The 15318-nt window shown below is 46.0% G+C and overlaps 1 protein-coding gene across 1 annotated transcript; it reads left to right on the forward strand.

Moving 5' to 3' along the window:
* The first annotated feature begins 4124 nt into the window (after positions 1 to 4124).
* LOC121990751 lies at positions 4125 to 7071 on the forward strand. The gene is made up of 3 exons (XM_042544828.1): positions 4125 to 4316; positions 5089 to 5865; positions 6406 to 7071. The coding sequence occupies exons 1-3, from the start codon at positions 4125 to 4127 to the stop codon at positions 7069 to 7071; spliced, it is 1635 nt and encodes a 544-aa protein (XP_042400762.1).
* Positions 7072 to 15318: the final 8247 nt, after the last annotated feature.

Genomic DNA, 15318 nt, shown 5'->3' on the forward strand with positions numbered 1-15318 from the left:
ATATTTTGTGCATGATCTAAATAAAATAATATTTTATTTCATAGTTGTAAACTACTTTATACATATATCTGGTATAAAAGCAACCTTCCTTTGGGGCGATTACTTTTAGCATAGATATAGGTTTACCAACACAAAATCTACTAAACCTATCTAAGATGTCTTTCCTTGGACTAATACATTAGTTCAACTTGGTAGCACGTTATATGGATAGACTTAATAAAATTATAAGAACTTAATTCGAACAGAAATTACTTAATCAACATTAACAACTCTAAATTAGACTTATCAATCAATTGATACCATATGACAGTCAATTAATTTTACCTAATCGATTTAAAAATTTACTATATATATATATATATATATATATATATATATATATATATATATATATATATATATATATATATATATATATATATAACTCCCTTCGCTTTTCGGAAGTTAAAAGTTATGAAAAGTTCTAGAATTAAATATTATATAATTCCTTAATTATTTATGCATTAGAAAAATAATGTTTTTTAATTATTGAAATATTGTTTTGTTGAAACAGTAGATTTTTTTTTTTTTATAAAGTGTTGATGTCGAACAATTTGTTTTTTTAAAATGTTGTTTCAATTGAAACAGTTGGGTTTTTCCCTTACGAATTGAAACACTATTTCTTTTCCTTATGAAACATTGTTTCAATTGAAACAGTGTTCTCCCTGAAACAGGAAGCATACTGTTTCATCGAGATGAAATACAATTTCAATCGAATTAAAAATAAATTAATTGTGAATTTAAGACGGTTAATTAATTAAATTTTAATTATTTTTAAAAAAAAATTAGACTCGACAATCGATTGATTGACCAACCAAAGTAATTGATTGAACTATCATAATTTTTCTTAAAATTAGATTAAATACTGATCCGGTGATAACTCAGGAGGGCCCACCTCCGAGGAAGTTCAGGACTTCGGTAAGCGTAAGGTCAATGGGGGTCAACTAAGTGACTAGCCGATCGGAAAGCTCTTCATCCCCGATCGGCGGAAGAGTTCGGCGAGAGATGGCCGAGCTTACAGCGCACAAAGGCCAAGGATACTCTAGCCGATCAACCACAGCACAGACATATAAGATTAAAGAATCGATCGACCGAACCAATCGAAGGGAGCCCAGTCAGACTAGTAGCCAACAAACAGGACAGGGGAGACACGTGTCTACATCCTTTTGGGAGTTAATGTCGCCGACGATCGGCGCAGATGGACAGAAAATCGAACAACAAGACAGAGAATCGTACGGGAGAAGCTTCCGCCGCCTTTGCAGAGATATGCTCGTCCCGTTATGGTAAGATGTCAGGGATACCTTCTCGATGCTAGCTTTTGGGGAAAGCTTGGGGAAGCGTGTCCACTTGAGATGCGTGCAGTCTATCCATCAAAGCTCTATATAAGAAGGGAGATCGCCCTCCGCGGAGGTACGCAGAATACATCCCTGGAATCCACTATTCATCACTTTCTCTTTGCTCCTAGCTTTACTTGCCTGTGTGTGACTTGGGCGTCGGAGGGTCGTCACCGGGAACTCCCTCCCGGCTTGGCACTAATGACTTGTGGTTGCAGTAATATAGGATCATCAGTGAAGACAAAGAGTCACCTCAGTGTTACTTCCCGGCTGCCATCTCCTCAACTTCGGGGCAGGATCAAATTTACGCCGTCTGTGGGAACTTCAACCTGAACCCGGAAGCAGAAGATGGAAGAAGTCGAACGACCTACGATCGTAACGCTGATGACAGAAGAATTGGAAAAGATGATCCAGGCCGGAGTGGCGAGGGCGATGGAACAGTAGCAATGAGTTTTGGCCGAACGCCCAGCACAAGAACCAGCCGTCTCAGGATCCGGCCAACCTGGAGATCAGGGTCGAGAGAATGAACCCGTGGCCGACCAAGAAATCTGCATAAAATCAGACATGTTTGGACCAGTACCCAACGCATTGATCCCCTTCCACCGAGCGTTGTTCCGGATGCCCTGGGAGGAAGGAGGCCGAGACCGTCGAGACCAGGGCTGCTCGTTAGATGAGGCGCCCGAAAGGGATGCTAGGAAGGGAAAAGCGCCACGAGATGATGATTCGCCCGAACGGGTCAACAATCAATTCTCGCGAGGAATTATGGAGGATCCCCTACCTCGCCATTACACCCCGTTGGCGATCGGGGAGTACAATGGGAGTGCTGACCTGGACGATCACTTGGCCAAGTTCGACAACGCGGCCACACTGCACCAATACACCGATGGGGTGAAGTGTAGTGTCTTCTTGACAACCCTATCGGGGCCTGCTCAGTGATGGTTCACCAGGATGTCGATCGGGTCCATCCATAACTTCAAGGATTTCCAGGCTGCCTTCCTGCACCATTTTGCGAGTAGTTGCCGACATCAGAAGACAAGCCTCAACTTGTTCTCGCTGAAGCAAGGTCCTCGAGAAACGCTCAGGACCTATATCCAGCGCTTTAACCAAGTGACGATGGATATACCAACAGTCTCCCCGGATGTACTAGTGAACTCTTTCACCCAGGGACTCGTAGAAGGCAAATTTTTTCGGTCACTCATCCGTAGGCCACCATGAGATTTCGCCCATTTGCATAAGAAGGCCACAAAATATATCAACGCGGAGGACGTGCGGACCCCGGGCCACAGGAGTACAACAGTATCCCGAGCCAAGGACGCATGCAATGCATATGGAGGCCAATCGGCAGAAGAAGGGCAAAAAATGGACCCCAATGTTCTGTAAATTCCACCAGTTAGGAACGCACAACACCTGGGAGTGTCGTGGCGACCCTGATGTGCACCGACCAAAGATGAGGGAATACCAGCACCGGTCGCCCACCCCAGAGCAGCATCCCAAACGCAGAACCGAGCAAAGGACCGATGGTCGGAAGGCGTGTGACCAACAAGGGCATCATCCGCGAGATCGGAGCCCTACTCGCGTTTCCGCCGATCAGAATAGGCACCCTACACGAGAGGAAGAAAATAGAAGAAACGCCTCCCGCGAAGAAATCGGAATGATCTCAGGTGGCCCGACTGGAGGAGACTCCAACCGAGCTCGGAAGAGCCACACTCGGCAATTATCAATTTACGCGGTGGGTTGCAACAAGGAAAAGGCGGAAGGGCCAGAGATCAGTTTTGGCCCCAAGGACTTGGAGGAAGTGGAGGTCCCTCATGATGACGCGCTGATCATCAAGGCGGTAATCGCCAACTACACCATCCGCCGGACTTTCATCGACACGGGAAGTTCGGTAAATATTATTTTTAAGCAAGCATTTGATTTATTACAAATTTATCGGGTCGAGCTCCTTCCTATGGCAACTCCGCTATATGGTTTCACCGGCAACGAAGTCTTGCCGATTGGGCAAGCGAGGCTAGCCATCTCGCTCGGAGAAGAGTCACTGGTTAGGACGCGCACCACGAATTTTATTGTGGTGGATGCACCCTCAGCGTACAACGTGATATTAGGCCGACTGACTCTCAACGAGTTTCAGGCAGTGGTGTCAACCTATTGCCAAAAAATTAAATTTCCTGTTGGGAAGCTGGTGGGTGAGGTCCGAGGGGACCAGGTGGCAGCCCGGCGTTGCTACGTTGAAATGGTCAAGGAGGAAGCTAAAGTCGCCAGGAAATGCCCACGGTTGGAAGTGAAAGTCATCAGGGAAAAGCCTCCCACACTGGTGTACGACGACAAGGAGGAGATACAGATACACCCGAGCCGATCAGAAGCTACTACTTTCATAGCCTCCGATCTGCCAGACCAGCAAAAGGAGGAGCTGATCGCCTGCCTGCGAAGGAACCACGACGTATTCGCCTGGTCGACCCACGAACTGCCTGGAGTCGACCCGAGCGTGGCACAGCATGAACTGCACGTTCAGCCAGACGCTCAACCAGTCAAGCAAAGGAAGTGCGACTTCAGTGTCGAGCAAGATTTGATCATCTGGGTCGAGGTTGACAAGCTGCTAGAGGTCGGACACATCAGGGAGATTCAATTTTCGACCTGGCTCGCCAACGTAGTGTTGGTCTCCAAGCTAGGTAATAATGGCGAGTATGCATCGACTTCAGAGACTTAAACAAGGCATGTCCCAAGGATGCCTACCCCTTACCACGGATCGACCAGATGGTGGACTCGACGGTCGAATGCGAGTTGATTTGCATGCTTGATGTCTATCAAGGCTACCACCAGGTACCACTCACGCGCGAAGATCAGGAGAAGGTCAGCTTCGTCACTACTGATGGGACGTTCTGCTACAAGGTCATGCCGTTCGGGCTAAAGAACGCTGGCGCCACCTATCAGAGGATGATGAACAAAGTGTTCCGAAAGCAGATCGGGCGAAATTTGGAGGTATATGTCGACGACATCCTCATTAAATCTCTCCGATCGGTCGACCTTTGTGCAGACGTAGAAGAAACCTGCCGGACGCTGAGAACTTTCGGGATCAAGCTCAACCCGACCAAGTATCTGTTCGGTGCTAAGAGCGGGCATTTTTTGGGCTACATCATCACCGACCGAGGAATTGAGGCGAACCCCGGCAAAGTAAAGGCGATCCAGGACATGCCACCGCCCCGCAATTTGAAAGAAGTGCAGAGGCTAACCGGAAGAATCACGGTCCTATCAAGGTTCATCTCCAGGTCATCCGACCAGAGTTTGCCATTCTTTAAGATATTACGGTGAGCGACCAAGTTCCAATGGGACAATGAGTGTTATCGGGCCTTCGAGGAGCTCAAACAATATCTCATCTCCCTGCCCGTCTTGGCCAAACCAACTGTCGAGGAGCCGCTTTGGATTTATCTATCATCCACTGAGTATGCGATCGGATCGGCATTAATCAAGCAAGAGGGGGGAGAACAACAACCAGTGTATTTTTTTGAGCCATATATTGAAAGATGCTGAGTCTCGCTACACTAGTCTCGAAAAGCTCGCTTAAGCGTTGATCCTCGCCGCTCGAAGGCTCCGACCTTATTTCATGGCCCACTCCATAATTGTGATGACCAACAGCGCCTTGGGTCGAGTTCTGCTCAACCCCGGAGCGTCCGGCCGGCTAATCAAATGGACCACTGAGCTCAGTGAATTTGACATCCAGTATCAACCTCGGTCTGCCATAAAAGCACAGGCCCTGGCGGACTTTGTCGCGGAAGTACAAAATCTGGAACCTGAGTCCTCATGGAAGGTGTACGTGGATGGTTCGTTCGCTCGCCAAGGAAGTGGGATCGGTATATTACTCATCTCTCCTAGAGAGGACCGGGTGCAGTTATCCATTCGGCTGGATCACCGGGCCACCAACAACGAAGCCGAGTACGAAGCTCTCATAGCCGGTCTGCAAGCTGCTCGACACGTCGGGGCAACCAAGGTACTCATACATTCAGATTCACAATTGGCCACGCAGCAGCTGAACGGAACGTTCGAGATCAATAGCTCTCGACTCAGGCTATATGCGGAGGCCTTTGAGAGGCTCAAGGCGAGCTTCCAAGAGGTCATCGTATGCAAGATTCCCCGATCGGAGAACCAAATAGCAGATGAACTGACAAAGTTGGCTAGCGCACTAACGCCGATCGTCACCAATTGTCCGATAGAGCAAGTCTCCCTAGTGGTGCACGTTGACCGAGCGAGAGGAATACCATTTCTGGATGATTGGAGGGCACCCATCGTGAAGCTCCTCCAATCGGGAATTTTAACTGGAAATCACGACGCCGATCGGAGTTTAAGGAGGAGAGCCGCCCGGTTCACACTGGTAGGCGAGCAACTATATAAAAAGGCATTCTCCCGCCCTCTGCTCAAATGTGTGGGCTCGGAGGACGCCGAATACATCCTCCAAGAGGAGCTCAAACACAGGGCATCCCATTGGAATGAGGCCTTTTGGGTAGAGTCATTTTCTTTGTTTGAGGTCAATATTGTACCCACATGGCTCAATCATATCATAGCTCTTGTGCACAGTCAACGGTTAAACCTTCTAGTAGTCCAGTCTCTGATACCAATTGTACGATCGAAGAGAATTTAAATATCTCCACAATGGTATGATATTGTCCACTTTGGGCCTAAGCCCTCATGGTTTTGCTCTTGGGCTCTACCTAAAAGGTCTCATTCCAATGAAGATATCTTTTCTCTTATAAGCCTTTTCCATGTGTTTTCAATGTGGAACTATATTTACAACCTTACAACCCCAACACGGGGGGCATCTGGGTGGGCAGTCATTGGCCAGGAAAGTCATCCTGGCAGGATATTTCTGGCCCATGCTCCAGGAATATGCAAACCGAGCGGTGGCCACCTGCTTGTCCTGCCAAAGGTATCATAGTTTGACACACCGACCGACCACGGAGATGAAGGCATCCACTATGGCCTGCCCGTTTGACCAATGGGGTATGGACATAGTCGACCCTTTTCTTATGGCAACTGGTCAAAGAAAGTTCTTGCTGGTAGCTGTGGATTACTTCTCCAAATGGGTGGAAGTCGAACCGCTAGCAAGGATAATAGAAGTATGGTCAAGAAGTTCATATGGCAGAATATCATATGTCGGTTCAGCATTCCACGCCGGCTTGTTTCGGACAATGGGAGACAGTTCACCGGCCAAGAGCTGAAAGAATGGTGCGAGGGCTATGGCATACAGCAAGCTTTCACCTCCGTAGCCTACCCCCAGAGCAATGGACAAGCGGAGGTCACCAACCGAGAGATTCTCAGAATACTGCGCGCCCGGCTCGATCACATGGGAGGTAGTTGGATGGATGAGCTGCCGAGTGTATTATGGGCGCTGCATACGACACCCAAAGAGGGAACTGGTGTCACTCTGTTCCATCTAGTATACGATGGGGAAGCGGTAGTCCCAGTGGAAATCGAAGTAGAGTCTGATCGGGTGTTGCATTACGACGAAGGAAATGAGGAGCGGAGGCTGATGGAACTCGATATGGTCAATGAGGTTCATGATAAGGCAGCCGCTCGGTTGACAGTGTATAGGCAAAGGATGCGGAAAAACTACAATCGGCGGGTAATCCCTAGATCTTTTCAGTCGGGCGATCTAGTATGGAAGAAGGTCAGGCCGGTCGGCGATGTCAAGAAGTTGGAAGCTCCATAGGCAGGTCCGTTCAAAGTGTTGGAAAAGATATGCTCAAGCCCCTACTATTTGGAAGACGCCGAGGGAAGAAAGCTGGATTGACCGTGGAGTGCGAACCACCTCCAACCCTATAGAGCTAGGTGAAGAGGTGCACGAATGAATTCATGTATCCCTTCGTTTGTATATCCTTGTTGAATGTGGGAAGAAAACAACTCAGAGTTTCCTCAAGTCCTCGTCTAACCAACGCGTCATCGGCGGTCGAGCGGCGACCTTAAACCCTCGCGTCATCGGCGGTCGAGCGGCGACCTTAAACCCTCGCGTCATCAGCGGTCGAGTGGAAACCTTAAACCCTTGCATCATCGGTGATCGAGCGACGACCTTAAACCCTCACGTCATCGGCGATCGAGTGGCGACCTTAAACCCTCGCGTCATCAAAATTGCACCTAAATCGTCGGTCGGATAAGTATGGGTCGAGACGATCGCTTTGTCATATTCGAAAGCCACCGAAAAAACGGAGAAAGACGTCGAATATGAAGCAAACCCGAGTTGTGCCTTAAAATTTCTGTCGACCGGGTACTTACGGGGCAGACAAAAGCACAGTTCAAAGATTAACTAGCAAGGTGAACAAAAGGAAAGGTTTTTAAGGGTTCATTCCAAATAATCCAAAGCATCGTCAGGGATAGAGTCATTGAGTTGATCGCGTTCAATGATAGTGCCGGGTAGATCGGCAGGCAAGTGCCCCTTTTTCTTAAGTTGATCAAAGATATTGTCCACGGCGTAGCCGAAGAGTCTAAGAACCTGGGCAACGAACTTGTCAACAAAGGTGTCAGACCGGATGTAGGCCACCTTCATCTCCTCGAAGCGGCTATGCTCGCTTTCTTTATGCGCCTCTAGGGCCGAAGGGCGCTCTCCAGGTCCGCCTTCACCACCGCAAGATCGGCATCCTTGTTGGACAGCTGGCTCCTTAAAGAGGTTTCTTTAGACTCGCGGTTTTGCCGTTCGGACACCAGGAGGTCCTCCGCCTTCTTCAGCTCGTCTTCTGTTCGTTTCAGCTTCTGCTTGAGAGCCCGGGCCTCCACATTCTTCTTCTCCAGATCATCAATGACCCTTTGCTTACGGGTGGTGGCTAGCGTGATTTTGCTCTCGAAGGTAGTGATCTCTTTTTTGAGTCGGTCGATGAACTCGGCCTGCTCGGTGCTCTTACCCCGTTCGACGGTTAACAACTCTTCACTCTTGGCCAAGTCAACCTGCAGTTGAGCCACCTGAGTGTCGTTCAGACCATGAGTGGCCCCCGATTGGCCGAGAGCCTCCTTCAATCATCTCAGCTCATCCTCCACAAAAGTGAGCCTTTGGCACATCGCCAAGCCGTCCATCCAAAACTGCGGTAATAAGAACCTGGAGTAAATCAGAGACGAGGCCAGACCAGTGCAAGACCTGAAAGAAAAACTCACGCCGGTGAGTTGCCTAGTGTGGCTATCCGCCAGCACACCTGGGGGCGCGGTCGCCGCTCGAGCACGTGCATCCTCCCACACCTCGGCCAGGTGGCTTCGAATGATGATCTGGTGCTCAGTCTGACCCGCCAAGCCCCCCGGTTCCGAAAGCTCTTCGGTAGGAAGATGGAGGGTGGCAGTGACGCGTCTTCAGCCGGTCGGGGCTGAGTGAGAGGAAGTCGACCGGCCGATGCGAGAAGAAGAGGGTGCGGGGTGAATGCTTGACCTTAAGAGACGACCCTGACCCGATGGCGGCGGGAAGCTGGTGATTGGAGAGGCGACAAGAGGGTCAGAGGGTGTCCGATCGGAGGAGACATTGGCGGCCTCCTGCACATCCGGTCTAGAAATACTAGTCCGATCGATGATCCTTGTCGCTGAGGAAGCTGAACGGGCAGCTTTCTCCGATCGGCGCCTCTTGCGCGTATTCTCGAGCGGCGTCTCCGATAGCGAGCCCTCTTCTGGAGTGGAATGAGTGGTTGGAAGTTCTGCGATCGGCGCACCAATCGCCGCTCCTTCGATCAACACCTGACCCGACTCCCCACCAGCCTCTTGAATGAAAACAAGCCCGCGCTCGATGGGTGTCTGTTCTGGAAGATCGTCCAGTCGGAATCCGCGCTCGGCCAAAACTTCGACCACTACTTTGTCGATGTCGGCATTGGTAAGCTTCGATTTCCCAACCAAGTGTGCCCTCATCATGATGTCGGTTGCAAAATAAAGAAAGAAATCAGTTAGACAAAAGGAAAAGAAGCGGGTGAACAGTTTACCTAAGTTGATCAGCTCGGATGGGCTGATCGGGCTAAGGCCGAAGAGTGTCAGGACCCCTTCCTCCAGCAGCTTGTGAATGTTGAACTTCTGACCAACCAGCATCGAGGCAGTGTGTAAGTAAGTCGGAGTGCTCTTATAACGGGGCAGTGAAGGTTGGGGCCCCAACGAAAGTTGCCAAGTGGTTTGGAAGGGTGGCCGATCGGGAAAGTGAACAAAAAAGAAATACTCTCTTCAATGCTTATTAGAGGAAGACATCCTATCAAAAAAGACCAGGCCAGGGCGAGCCTACAAGAGGAAGGTGCCTGGCTGATCGAAAAGCTTTGGGTAATAAAAGTAATGGAAAATCGAAGGGGTCAAAGGGATGCGATGCAAGTGGAACAAGATAATTACCCCGCACAAAAGGCAAAAAGAATTTGGGACTAACTGGGAAGGGGATAAGCCAAAATAGTTACAAACATCTATAATAAAGGGATGGAGGGGGATCCACAGGCCGACCGCGAATTGGTCCCGGAAGAAGCAAACACAGCCTCTAGGCGGAGTGGATGGTCGATCGGTGGCCAACGGAACATGGATCTCATAGCCGGGAGGAAGTTTAAAGGTATTCACGAGAGTCCGAGCATCGCCCTCGTCGAACCTGGACTCCATGATGTCATACCAAGGACCCGAGACAGGGATCGAGAGCTGCGAGGTACTGGCCATGGTCGAAGAAATAACCGAGAAAAGCCGAGGAGAAGCGAAGGAAAAGGGGCAAAGGGTAGGTAAAAGAGTTCGCCGGAGGGGTGTCGGAGATGGCATAATAGAAAAGGGCTACAGAAGAAAGTAACGGACTCACCGGGGGCAGGAACAGCGAGAGAAGCAGAAGGATTCGCCGAGGAACGTTGAGGAAATCGCCGGAAACAAGAACGTTGAGTAAAGGTGGGGGGAAGGCGGCGACCGTGAGCTTATAAACATCAAAAGGCAAGGCTAGGTCGTCCGATCGGTAGCACGAATACCTAGAGGTAAATCTGGCCGTCGAATTCAAATCGCCAAGGGTCACGTCCCATCCTGTCACCTCAAGCGTGCGGCAACAGGCGGTGACACGTGGCGTGCGCTCATAGGGCGGTTGTCAGAATAATTAAGGAGGCATGCTCCGTATTAACGCCTCGGATTGGTGCGGGTTCCAAGAGATTTTGCTTATAGGGAAGGGGAAGTACCAAAGCAACGGCTCTACGGGCTGAGCGAACAAGAATAGCAGACTCGTGGTCAGACGCTCCCTCATAATGACTGATCAGCCCGCTGAAGGCATCGCCTCGAGAAGAAAACTTAGGCCAATCAACGGAGCTCCAGAAAAGAGGCATAGTCGACCGAAACGTCGATTAGAGAGTAATATTTTCGCATCATTTTGTCCAGTCAGTCAGACTTGCAGTATCCTTCGACTAGACTTAAAGGGGAGACATGTGATCCGGTGATGACTCAGTGATGACTCAGGAGGGCCCACCTCCGAGGAAGTTCAGGGCTTCGGTAGGCGTCAAGGTCAGTGGGGGTCAACTAAGTGACCAACCGATCGGAAAGCTCTCCATCCTCGATCGGCCGAAAGAGTTCGGCGAGAGATGGTCGAGCTTACAACGCATAAAGGCCAAGGATACTCTAGCCGATCAGCCACAACACATGCATATAAGATTAAAGAATCGGCCGACCGAACCAACCGAGGGGAGCCCAGTCAGACTAGTAGCCAACAAACAGGACAGGGGGGCACGTGCCTACATCCTTTTGGGAGTTAGTGTTGCCGACGATCGGCGCAGATGGACAGAAAATCGAACGGCAAGATAGAGAATCGTACGGAAGAAGCTTCCACAGCCTCTGCAGAGATATGCTCGTCCCGTTATGGTAAGATGTCAAGGACACCTTCTCGATGCTAGCTTTTGGGGAAAGCTTGGGGAAGCGTGTCCACTCGGGAAGCGTTCAGTCTACCCATCGAAGCTCTATATAAGAAGAGAGATCGCCCTCCACGGAGGTACGCAGAATACATCCCTGGAATCCACTATTCATCACTTTCTCTTTGCTCCTAGCTTTACTTACCAATGTGTGACTTGGGTGTCAGAGGGCCGTCGTCGGGAACCCCCTCCCGGCTTGACACTAACGACTTGTGGATCATCAGTGAAGACAAAGAGTCACCTCAGCGTTACTTCTCGGCTGTCATCTCCTCAACTTCGGGGCAGGATCAAATACTAACAATTTTTTTTTGTTTTTCGTATTCTTCGTAGAAACACTCGAAAAATAAGTCTATCCTAATTTTCTCTTATATGATGATTTTTGACGATCAAAAAAATTTATATTAACGAGGAAAAACTTGATCTAATATACAAACAATAAATCAATGAAAAACTTAAATTTTATTGCCAATGCAAACAATGAAATAAAACATGTGGCTCAATTATTAGTTCTTGTAAAACCTAAGCCACACGGATTCTAAGAACGGTATAAGAATTTATATAAAACTTGATCTAATATACAAACAATAAATTGATGAAAAACTTAAATTTTATTGCCAATGCAAACGATGAAATAGAACATATGGCTCTGATACCAATTGTTAGTTCTTGTAAACCTAAGTCACATGGATTCTAAGAACCGTATAAGAATTCGTATATAGGAAATACAAGAACATATGAGCATGGATCTTCGTTTCATCGAGAACATTACATAATAACATAAAGCATAAACAAATATGACAAAGAACCTGATTGAAGGGTCATCATTGTCTTTAGCGTCGTCCAGAAATAATCCGTGTGGAAGAAGATGCAGCGGAAAGAAAATGAAGATCTTCCAAGGGGCTTAAGAGTGACGGCGTCGAAAAGTTTTAGGTCAATGGGGAACCAAAAGCTCTGTCAAGATTAAAACTCTAAACTCTTGGGGATCAACCCTATATATAGTGAATATCTATTATCAACTCATAAATGATAATAGATGTGTGACTATAGGTTCTACACATACAAGGTCTACATCCAATAACTAAAACTCAATAAACCTAAGTTAGATCACTTTAATGAGTTCAGTTGATACTCATATATACAACTTACTTACAATTAAACTCATCAATTAGAGATAATAACTAATATAAATTTTATTTTCTAAATATTAAAATAGTATTTCTCTTTCCTCTTATCTGATAAAAAAATAATTTCTATCTTCTTCATTTATTAATAAATAGGAAGGAAAGGAAAAAAATAATTAAAAAATAAATATATGATAAATTATAAAGAAACTCATGCATTGTGAAGTGAAAATTAGATATCTAAATTTAATAAAGTAATTTTTTTATCCTAAATTTTAGAATATTATTTTTAAAAGATAATGTTAAATGGATATAAATGATTTTTTGTTTTAAAGTTTTAGGGTTAATTATTAAATGTGTCAAAATAATATTATATTTAATGAGCCAATTATATTTTTTCTCAACTATTTTTATATTTAATTTTTAAAAATAATACCTAATTAATTTTTATTAATAATATTTAATTAATTTTTAACTAGCTTAATTAATTTTTAAAGCTAGTTAAAGTCAGATTCTGGAAGAACAAAAATGTAAGAGAAAATATTTACGCAAAATATTTTTGTTTAGGGCCTTAAAATGTATTGATCCTGTCCAAACTTGATAAAGACGGTTGGCTGAGGATATGACTCCTCGATTGACTGTGCGAAGATTACGCGTGATCTGTAAGAACAGAAATGTTAGTGTCAGGCTGCGGAAGGGGTCTCCGGCGTTGACCCTCGAACACTCAAGTTAGTCACCGGTAGCAAAGAGGAATAGTAAAATAGTGGATGAAAGCTCTCAACAGTGAGAATGCACGTGTGTACCTCCTCCGGTGGTTGGACCCCCCTTTATATAGAGTTGTGGTGATGTGCAAGCAGGCGTCCCAAGACGTATGGAGCCATATAAACGTGTAGGTACACGTCCCAAGGCACCTACACATTTCCATACTTGTCCTATGAAATGATATATCAGTAAAGCATCTCTGACACCTTATCTTAACGGGGCGTGCATATCCTTGATGTGAAGGTAAAATCTTCTATCGTACGATTCACCGCTTGACCATGCCCCTATGTCAGTGGCACAGACTCCTAAGAAGGTATGCTGAGTGGGGCAAGGGGTCCCACTACTTGGCCGAGTGGGAGAGCCGCTCAGCTTGGGGCCACCGCCTCGCCACTTGGGCAATCAGTTATTACAACCGCGTGGTTGAGTAGCTCTTCCCGACCGTCAATCTGGGCGGACGACCCTTTCTGCGGTTGTTGCGAACATAAGAACCTACTGCCCTTCCTATATTGACAAGAGCGTAGAAAACTATCGTCCACCCGGTCGGAGAAGTCGTCTGATCGGACGGACAAGTAGGTCGCTTGGCCACTAGAAACTTGTCCTTTGATTGTTGACTTTGACCGCCACGTCGTGTCTGCCCTTTTTGACTCTGACTTCCCTCGGGTGGATCCCCCTTCATCACCACATCATGTATAATATCTCCAAAATTTAGAGTAAATAATTTATTTTATTAAATTTAGGTAATTATTTTTCACTATACACTACATCATTTATCCTAAAATTTTCATTATATTTTTAATTTTCTTTTCTCTTTTATTTTTTATTATTTTTTCTCTCATCTTATATATAATATTTACTTTTCATTATCCAATTCATCCCCTTTATTCTCTCTTCCAAATTAAATAATATTTTAATATTTATAAAGAATGAATGTTATTTTCTAAATTTAGAGAAGTAAAATTTAATTTTAGGAAATGAATATGGTAATTGATATAAGCGTTTTATTATATAAAATATAAAATTTAATAAAAATTTTGTATTTAGAAAAATTAACATGGATGCTCCTGAAGCATATTAGGAGCTTCCATTTATGTCATAGATGGGGGCTCTTTCTCATAGTGGAAAGGAGCTCTTTTCATATTTGACGAGAGATTTACGAAGCTTTCCTTCATTGTTTTGTAAAGAAAAATGTATGAATTTTTTATTTAGTTTTTTAAAAAATAAAAACAATAAAATAATGAGATTTTTTAAAAAATGGAAAGAGAGTTATTATTATTACTATTATTATTAATAGGGAAGAGATATTTAAATTTGTTACGGAGAAGACAAACGCGTTCGAATTTTTCCTTTTTTTTCCTTTCTGTACACCTCTACCTGCAGCCTGTCCTTCCACCTCCCCTCCCCTCCCCTCCCCTCCAGGTAAACGCATATGGCTCTTCCTGAATCTTCTGCGCTGCATACTCCTCCTCCTTCTGATCTCTTGTATCCGCGGGGCCCTCAGACTACCAGCGCGCGTGCTCTTCGGAGGCCGCGCCGCCATCGTGGCCGTCGGCTTTGCTGATCGCCATCGCCGATGCCGACGCATGCTTTTCATGGTCCGGATAAAACAAAAAGCTTTCCCTCCCACTCCAAAACACCACGTATTCACAAAAAGCCCCCTCTCCTGTTCTCCCGCTCCCCCTACGTATAACGTACCCATTTATTATAAACACAAATTTAGCATTTGTACTTTTTCATTTTCACCCTTGCACTCAGAACTATTTACACGACACACGCTTTAACTCGACTTAAAATCTAATGGATAAATAATCCTATGAAATAAGGGAAAATGACGTGCTAACAAGGTGACATCGAGTTTGATCATGAGAATACTCCAAGTGTCCTCTCGGATAGGTCTAATGGCTAGCACATAAGGTGTTGTTATAATGAGGTCTGAGGTTCGAATCTCAGTAAAGTCGAAGTAAATACCTCCCTTATGTGCTAGTCACTATTCCAAAGGCTAGTAGTCATCTATGATTTACCTCTTCCGTGTTGACACTGAGACAGATTGACGGAGACGCTGGGGACGAATATATTCACCTTTGTCATAATGAAAAGACTCCAAGCAAAAAGAATCTAATGTCACAATTGAGTATGCATGTCATGATGTCAAATAGAAGAGTTAAAAGAAAAAAACGCCCCAACTAAGGATCGGAGGGATTTCATACAGATATTTTGACG

Source organism: Zingiber officinale, chromosome 6B, assembly GCF_018446385.1.
Source record: "Zingiber officinale cultivar Zhangliang chromosome 6B, Zo_v1.1, whole genome shotgun sequence".
In the NCBI taxonomy this organism is placed as follows: Eukaryota; Viridiplantae; Streptophyta; class Magnoliopsida; order Zingiberales; family Zingiberaceae; genus Zingiber; species Zingiber officinale.

What these genes read in the sequence shown, in the direction of transcription:
- LOC121990751 (XM_042544828.1), top strand. Translation starts at nt 4,125, where the DNA reads ATGGTGGACTCGACGGTCGAATGCGAGTTGATTTGCATGCTTGATGTC. An exon ending in ATCAGAGGATGATGAACAAA is followed by an intron (nt 4,317 to 5,088) that starts GTGTTCCGAAAG and finishes TTTGACATCCAG; the next exon opens with TATCAACCTCGGTCTGCCAT. An exon ending in ATTGGAATGAGGCCTTTTGG is followed by an intron (nt 5,866 to 6,405) that starts GTAGAGTCATTT and finishes AACTGGTCAAAG; the next exon opens with AAAGTTCTTGCTGGTAGCTG.